This window comes from Cynara cardunculus, assembly GCF_001531365.2.
Source record: "Cynara cardunculus var. scolymus isolate 2C chromosome LG 5, CcrdV1, whole genome shotgun sequence".
Lineage (NCBI taxonomy): Eukaryota > Viridiplantae > Streptophyta > Magnoliopsida > Asterales > Asteraceae > Cynara > Cynara cardunculus.
Genome location: NC_037532.1, coordinates 1804583 through 1813265, shown reverse-complemented (window position 1 = coordinate 1813265; position 8683 = coordinate 1804583). Strand labels below are relative to the sequence as shown.

At 31.8% G+C, this 8683-nt stretch overlaps 1 protein-coding gene across 1 annotated transcript; it reads right to left on the bottom strand.

The window, feature by feature from the left end:
* Positions 1–2362: 2362 nt before the first annotated feature.
* On the bottom strand, positions 2363–3022 carry LOC112512192 (transcriptional regulator SUPERMAN-like). The gene has a single exon (XM_025118057.1). The coding sequence runs from the start codon at positions 3020–3022 to the stop codon at positions 2363–2365; it is 660 nt and encodes a 219-aa protein (XP_024973825.1).
* Positions 3023–8683: the final 5661 nt, after the last annotated feature.

Here is an 8683-nt window from a genome sequence, read left to right as displayed (position 1 = left end):
TTTGTGTTTATATGTGTGTATTGTCTGTTTGTCTATATATCTCTCTCCATGATGATCAAGATTGATATTTGAAATGTTGCATCAAATTGTCGATGAACTTTTGATGGTTAGAATCATAGGAAGGGACTTATTTTTACATATGCATGAAATATATATATATATATATATATATAGAGAGAGAGAGAGAGAGAGAGAGAGAGAGAGGGAGGGGTATATATAGATAGATAGGGGGGGGACAGATATGATGTAATTTGTTGACAGAGGGTTTGACATAAATATGCCTTCAACAACATCCCATGAAGAGTCTTTAACTTGTTCTTTTCCATGAAAAAGATATGCCATCATATCTTGATCTCAGTATGTGTATATATATAGATATAGATATATATATATAGAGAGAGAGAGAGAGAGAGTGTATGTATGTATGTATATATCAATATCAATGCGTAGACACTTATGTTTCTTATTCCCTAGCTACGTAGTCTAGTCTTCCATTGACTCAAGGCATGCCACTGCACATCAGACTTTGAGCATTAAATTTCACTGAAATACACACACAAACAGACCCCACAAAAACTTCAATTTAATTGTCATTATCAAACATTTAACTTCACCCTATTTATATATTTGAGCCCATACCTTCTATATCCACCTTTCACCTTCAATTTCCTTTCAATTTAATATCCATATCATTTCAAGAATCTCTCTCTCTCTCTCTCTATATATATATCTATATCTATATATATATACACACACACATAATTAGATTAGACGATGATCAATGGTCTACGAATTTACATAATTTCTGTTTACATGAAATGTTTTTGGTCTGTATAATTGAGTCGCTATGTCTGTCTCAAGAAGCATACAATGCTGACATCAATCATCATTACCCACTTTCCTTTTTCCTTTTATTTTATTAGTTTGTTAATGATTGATTTYGTATATAAAAATGTGAAACATACTTTAATAATTGATTTCCAAAACTTAACTGGGAGACATTACTGCGTCCGGTTACTCATACAATACAACGAGATATAAAGTTTTATTTGTAAACCGAAAATGGAAAAGTTTGAACTTTATATAGACTATAATTGCCATATTTGTAAAGCTCCATGCATGTTTGTCTTATAATGACGTGTTTATAGGTTGATTATCAGTTAATTACTTTTATGGAGTTCAAATGTAAAGTTTTAAGTTGTATGCATAAGTTATAAATTTGAATTTTAAGAGATCTTTTAAGARCATGAAGTAAGAGGGTGTTTKRGATTGCTTATAAWAACAACTTATTGACTTATTCCGGTATGACACYGGTAAYAAGCACTTTTGAGTGTTTGGATAAACAATTTATATCGGTGTCAAACCGGTAATAAGAAGTTTTTGAAGAATTAGTYAAACATTTCTGACTTATAATAAGTTAATAAGTGTTTTTATAGAAAAACATAAGTTGTTTCAAATAAGCAATCCCAAATACCYCCTAAATGTTTTATAAATACTAGAACAATACTCGTGCAATACAACGAGATATRTCTCGACTTTAATGTATCGTTTTATTTSTTGTCTCTRTCGGATATGATACTGTTTWGAGAAAACGATAATATTTTTATTTTTGAATAAAATWTAAATTTGAAAATATCATRAAAAAATTGAAAAAATTATATCAATATTAGTATCAAATTTAACTATTTAAAAGTTATCATTTTTATGTAATTTCTTTAATTCAAGACTTAATAATGATTATCTAAATTACATTTTAAWTTTTTTAGATTTAAAAATGAGATGTTTATCCTGTATTTGATTATGTTTATCTACAATTAGTTATACAAATTCAAACATGGAGTTTTAATAAGTTGTACTTATGCACAATTTACTTGTAATCTTGAATTATAAGTAATATGCATCAATAAACAGTAATTCGTGCATAAAAGATGGTTTTTAAGAGTTTTTATCAAATACTTTCTAATATAATATAAATATAGGTAGGAAAGATATATAGCGGTAATTAATGTGTTAATTATAGAAGATTTTAGAATAATATGCTAGCTAGAAAATTATACTCATAAGGAAACCATTATCTACGGTTTGTAAAGTTCTAAATTCTCACATCTCATTCATATTTACCAGGATGTATAAACCCATAATATAGAGGGAGAATCGGTCGTTTTTGATTATGATGGAACATTATTTAATAAGTAACTAATTAAACTTATAACTTCAATATCCTCCATTAATTCCCATGGCTACCAAACAGATGGATCATGCAAGCTAAATGCATATGATGAAGAACAAGAAAAACAAAGATAAACCCAAATTAATTTAACATACCCTAAATAGCTAATGATATGATAAACCCTGAATATGATCAAATGGATTCAGATCGGCCGAGTCGAAGTTCCAAATCCAAGTCCATCCCGATCTTACCATCWTTAAGCAAACCCATCTCCATTTCCACCCCAAAAGTCTCTTTTTTCTTCCAAACCCTAAACTCACTTTCTTGATCAACACAAGAATCCCCATGGAAACCTCCATTAACATTTGCCACAGACCCCTCCATGTAATTATTGATGTTCTTTTTCATACCTCCAAGAAAATTTCTTGCCAAATTCGAATGTGGTACGAGTGGGAACAACGTCTCTTGTTTGCTTTCTTTGCTTGTGGTTGAAGATGGTGAAGAAGAGAGAGGGAAAATACAGGAATGGTAGCAAGTCTTGTAGGGTAAGCACCGGATTGACGAGGATGGTGGTAATGAGAAATTAGGGTTAGGGTTAGGGTTAGGGTTAGGGTTAGGGGTAGGGTTTGGGGGATGATCATGAGAGGGTGAAGAGAGTCTGAGTCTGGCCCTATCCCTTCTGTGAACATTCATGTGACCACCAAGAGCTTGTGCAGATTTGTACTCTTTCTTACAAAAGTTGCACATGAAGTTTCTTTGACGCCATGAAATTTCATCATAACCATTATAATCTTTATGATCAAAGATTAAGTAGTTGTTCCTTTCCCATTTGCTTTTAAACTTGTGATCCATTTGACACTACACAACAAGATCTACTTGTAGAGAGAGAGGTCTTAACATGTAATGAAAAGGTATGTATATATGAAAGCTTGATTTATTGTGAAGGTAAAAAAACTCAAACAAAGGTTGATGATGTCATGGTGTAACTAATATGCCCTAAAAAAAAGAGACTTCTTTTGATACACCCATGATCCAACTTTTGTCTTGTCTAGTTTTTATGCTAATTCTCCGAATTCAGGAACCGTAGGAACCCAAATACCAGACTGTACTAATATCTGGTACGATTGACAGGCGATGTAACGATGTTAAAAATGGTATTAGAGTTGGGAAACAAATGTTGATTGATAAGGGATTGAATACCTTCTTATAGGACACGTTTTAAAACCGTAAATTAGGGATAAAACAGACAATGTTTGGTATATATGTTTCCAATACAATGTTGTCATTCATGTCCTTTTTATTAATGCAAACAACCAATATATAGATTCATTCTAATGAATTAGGCCCTGACTTTTCAAAAATTACATTTAACTCTATTAAATTCTCTATTTTAGAGGTTTCAATAATTATTATATTATTAAAATATTCTATAAATTTATTATCCTAATACACTTCAWAAAATTAATATTAAAATATCTATCTCATTTGGTGGGAATAAATAAAAAATAACTTCTCTCTCCATATATACATCAAGTTTTAGAGAATTCTTTAAACTTAAAAGCTTTCTTTATTTTAAAAAACAATAATGAGAATCTTTTGGAGCAAAGCAGAGAACAAAAGACCATTTTCTCTATTTTAGAGAACTTGTTTCAAATCTCTAAAAATCTTAGATATAGTTTGAGATCTTATTCTTATTTTACAGATAAATTAAAATATTACTTGYACTTAATTTTAGGTAATAAGAAGTCAATAATGTATTAAAAAGTAAGGGTAGTTTTGAAATCTTAAATATAAATATAAGTTGGATCGTCTCATATGATTGATGATTTTTTTCTCAAAAAAGATAGAAGTTTTCTTAGTCAATAACAAGAAACATACTACTTCTAATACAAAATTAGAATTCATGCGAATGGAATAAACAAAAGAGTCAGTGGGTGATGAATTTAATGATATGATGAATAATATATCAATGTTTTCTTGACAAAGTAATTTTAGATTTTAGTAGTAGATAAGATTTGCAAAAACAATAAACAATATTATAAATGAATAACTAATTAACTTTTTACATATTTTTTTTCCAATATAATTAATTAATACACGTTTGGCCCTTAATATAATGATAAATTCTTTTTGTGGCCATATTAAATACTAAAAAAATTTATAGTAACATAAGGACGGTCCTGATAAAAATTAACCTTTTATAACATAAAMGCTACACCAATTATTCGTCAAAAAATGTGTTATTTATGGAAGACTCGTGGTGTTTTTTTTATATCTCATTCTTAAAATCTTGATACCCCACAATTATAGATTAATTAGTCCACATATATTATAAGCAAAATTCAAACACCTCTGTTTTACAAAAATACAGTAATATTTTTTATTATATAATCAATCACATATAATACTATACAAGAAATGCAAATAACCTTTAGTTAAAACAAAAGTGTTAAGGCATCACTAGCCGAAGCTGAATTGCTGATGATGTTATAAGGAGTTGCAAATAAATAAGGGACCATTTAACAAAGGTAAATACTTATTGGGTGTCATATATCTTATCAAATGAGCATGACAAATACAATAAATCTTATCCATTAAGAGACATAACAAGGACCAAAAATCTTACTCGATAAGTAAGAAAAATACGTGTATCCAATAAAAAAACACTTACCAAGTAAAACACACTTACCAACAATCTATTTTGATGGTCGGAAATGTTGTCCGATGAGGTAAATTCAAAATTTCAAAGAAACTGAGAGAAATATTGATTAAAGCACACTGTGAAAATTTATGATGATTGTATATTAGCTAAATGCAYGCTTATGTATTACTAAATGTACAATTATCTATTATTTTATTCCTTATATACATCAACATCAAGACTTACTTTTTACATTTTCAATGATTTAACCTGATTTTAATACAAATAATTATGCATATAGCAGGAATGGGGAAATCTTTTTTGAACCTATGTTTGTAAGCTTTGCCATATATTAAAAGTGAGGCATGACGAAGAAGTCAAATCTCAAGCCTTAGAAGTAACAATGAGACTATAACGTTTTCCAATACATGAGTCTATGACCATAAATTTGTATATCATATATATAATTATATTACACACATATTTTTTATTATTATACAATGAGTCAACAATATAACAATTTAAATTAGGATATATATGTATATAGACTTGAAATCATGTGAGACCAAGTGTTTTTCATGAGACCCGTAAGACCAATTCTCAACTCTTGGATTAGATCTACAATCTGAACATTCATAATCACAAAATTGCCACGAGACTTTTCAATAATCAGAAAATTGCCACCGTGCAACTTCAGAGCATTAGATCATTAGCTTATAAAGTTTATCAATGAACATAAATTGGTCTTACGTGTCTCACGAAAAACTCTTGGTCTCACGTGAACCCAACCCTGTATGTATATACACTAAAAATTAAGATATAACGAAGTGAAAAGAAGCAAATATGGCTTTATCCAAGAACATGTCTTTCAACCTTGGAACATCATCGTTCAGACAGAATTTATTTTAAGTACATATTTAATCAGCTATATGCAGTAAATACTCATACTTACTTCCACCAGACAGTTGGGATCTACAAGTAATAACTCTGAGTACCATTGGGCCAATGACCCTTTTAAAGAATCTTCAATCACTCAACGTCCATTGAAATCAAACCAAACATACCAAACACATTCAGCTCTATATTCTGACATCCAAAACGAGCTTAAAGTGTATCAAAGGTGGAAGTGCTAAACATAAGATAGATAGGCATAAAAGAAAGAGACATTATCAGATCGTTTACTAACCGCTTATTGGGTAAGTGCTCACCGGCAAGTCACTCACCACCTTCACTTACCTTATAGGGTGACATTCTAGGCCATCAAAATAGATTATTGGGAAGCGTCTTTTAGCCGGCAAGTGCTAACCGGGCAAGAGTCTTCTCGCTCACTTACCGAGTAAGATTCTAGGTTCTTGCCATGCTCACCTGGTAAGGTAAGTGAAATCCGGTAAGCGCTTAACGGCCACTAACTATTTGGTATGTTTAGAAGTTGGAATCAGAGATTATGTAACTGAATTATGAGTTAAATAAGTTTATGATTCTTATTGTAAACCTTGATACTATTAATCACCACAAAACATTGGGATTTTTTGGAATTAGATATAATCTTGTAGCCCAGAATAATAGAACTCTGTATATGAGTATGTATAATGAGCTTAATGGAACTCACAGCTTATTCGGTCAACTATACATGACTGTTTGGTAGTGACTTAATGATATAGGAAGTGGCTTATTCAGTAAGCTTCTAGGAAAGAGCTTTATGCAGAAAACCAAGTTTTTTTTTTCCAAATCTTCCCCACCCAATTAAAGAACATGCTCCTTCCATTTATGAAAAATCCCTCCTAACAAAAAACTTTTCACTCTATACACACAGATTAATCCACATCGACAACTTTATCCATACAGGACTTGATGGAAAACCAACCAAACAACCCCGAAACTTACATCCGGAGGAAGTCAATGTGTACCATGGTTGTCATCCCAAGATACTGCACCAGTTCGGCATTTCCTTCTCTAGGATGGCAGATTTTATATCAATAAAGAAAATACATTTAGGAACCAAAAGAACTGGTCATAGCAACGTAAAAAGTTACCATTTTGGGAGGAACAGATCTAATAATTCTTTGATTCCAGTTAAGAACGAACGGATCTTGTAGGATTCCCAAGAAATTCTTCGTATATTGCGGTGTGTGATTTGATCGAAATTCTGATTTTACAGATTTGAACGAAGGAAAAAAAATAGAGTTAATTACCCATTTTCGACTATGTAGTTCTTTGGATGCATTTGGTACGTGGACAAGACAGGATTGGACTTGCAAGAATAAGGTAGGTAGGTGAAAGAATTGTGGAAGGTTTTAATTTAACATTATGGGTAGTTTTGTAATTTACCTATCCTATCCCATCTGCTTGATTTTTGTTCCACCTAGGGACAAAAAAACTACATTTTCGTTTCACTTAGTCATGTCCTGTCCCACTCTACGTGGGACAAATCCTAGAAGCATGTCCTTGAACTTAGATGTCCACTATAGTGCAAAGTGTTATTTAGGAGAATAACCTTCTGATAGATTTTGTTTAATGCATGATCTTCTAACAAATTTAAGAATGACTCTGTCTAATAGAAGAACTGATAGATTTTGTTTAAACGTATGATCTTCCGACAAATTTAAGAATTTCTGCCTAACAGAAGAATGCTTCTTAACACAAATATGCCTCAAAATATGACAAAAGGTCATATGCATTAAAAACATGTGTCAGAAGGTTATTCACCTAAATAACCCATAGTGCTAATAGAAAGTTCCCATAAAACAATAAGAATAGAACCGAGAACTCGATAATTTGCCTCATGCGTTTGAGGTCATCCCAAATTGATCTGCCATGCTGGAACTCATGCACGTACCGGGTCCTTTGGTTAAATGACCTTCTCAAAGGTTTTCTTCAAATTCATGGCTTTTGACAAGTTTGAGAATGTCACTATTTAACAAAAGAATACCACTTCCATACACAAGAATGCCTAGATACCTGTCACAAGGTCATGGATATAAAAAACACTTGTCAGGAGGTCATTTAGTTAAATAACCGTGTATCTATCTGTAAAGCATATATACAAACTTGTATATGAATCATATAAATTTGAAAATCTTTCAACTTACCACATAAGCTTTTGTATTTCCAGTTCTCTGACATTGTTCAACAATAAATTGGTGATCTTCTCCTGATGCCTAACTCCTAATTGCAGGGCAAAGTATTTTGTCAACTACATTTGATAAAATAAAGACGGACAAGACAGGAGTACTGGACAGGATGAGACGGGATGGATAAGAGTGAGGTCAGCGGGTGAAAGAATTGTTCAAGGTTTTAATTTGACATGGATACTTGAGTAATTTACCAATCTTGTTTCATCTCCCTGATTTTTGTAAATGCATTTTTGTCCCGCTCAGTCTTGTCCTGACCCAGTCCAGTCACCAAACGTGGAGACAACAATTTTTTGTTCTTTCCTCTCCTGCATACCAAACGCACCGTTATTCACTGTAGGGTCAAGATCAAGGGAAAACCGCAAAAAAATGAAAAATTTGAGGAAGTATGCACATGTGCATACAAGTAATTTGTCTGGTATGCACATGTGCATAACATGCACGCGTGCATAAAAACCAAGAAATAGCTTCAATTACTTGTATGCACATATGCATACTGTCTAGATGAGTGGCTACCGGGGTGTTCCTCAACTTTTCATTTTTTGGGGGTTTTCCCTTGAACCTCCCTCTCGCACTGTAATATTGCAAAAGGTACATAAACTAATACAAAATTGCAAGAAGAAACCTTTAGATCCAAGATCAAGGGTTTGAAGGATTTATGTTATATAATTATTGGAGAAGAATGATGGTGACTTTGAACTGAAAGAAAAGAAAAGCAAGATAGTGCTGTTAAATGCATGA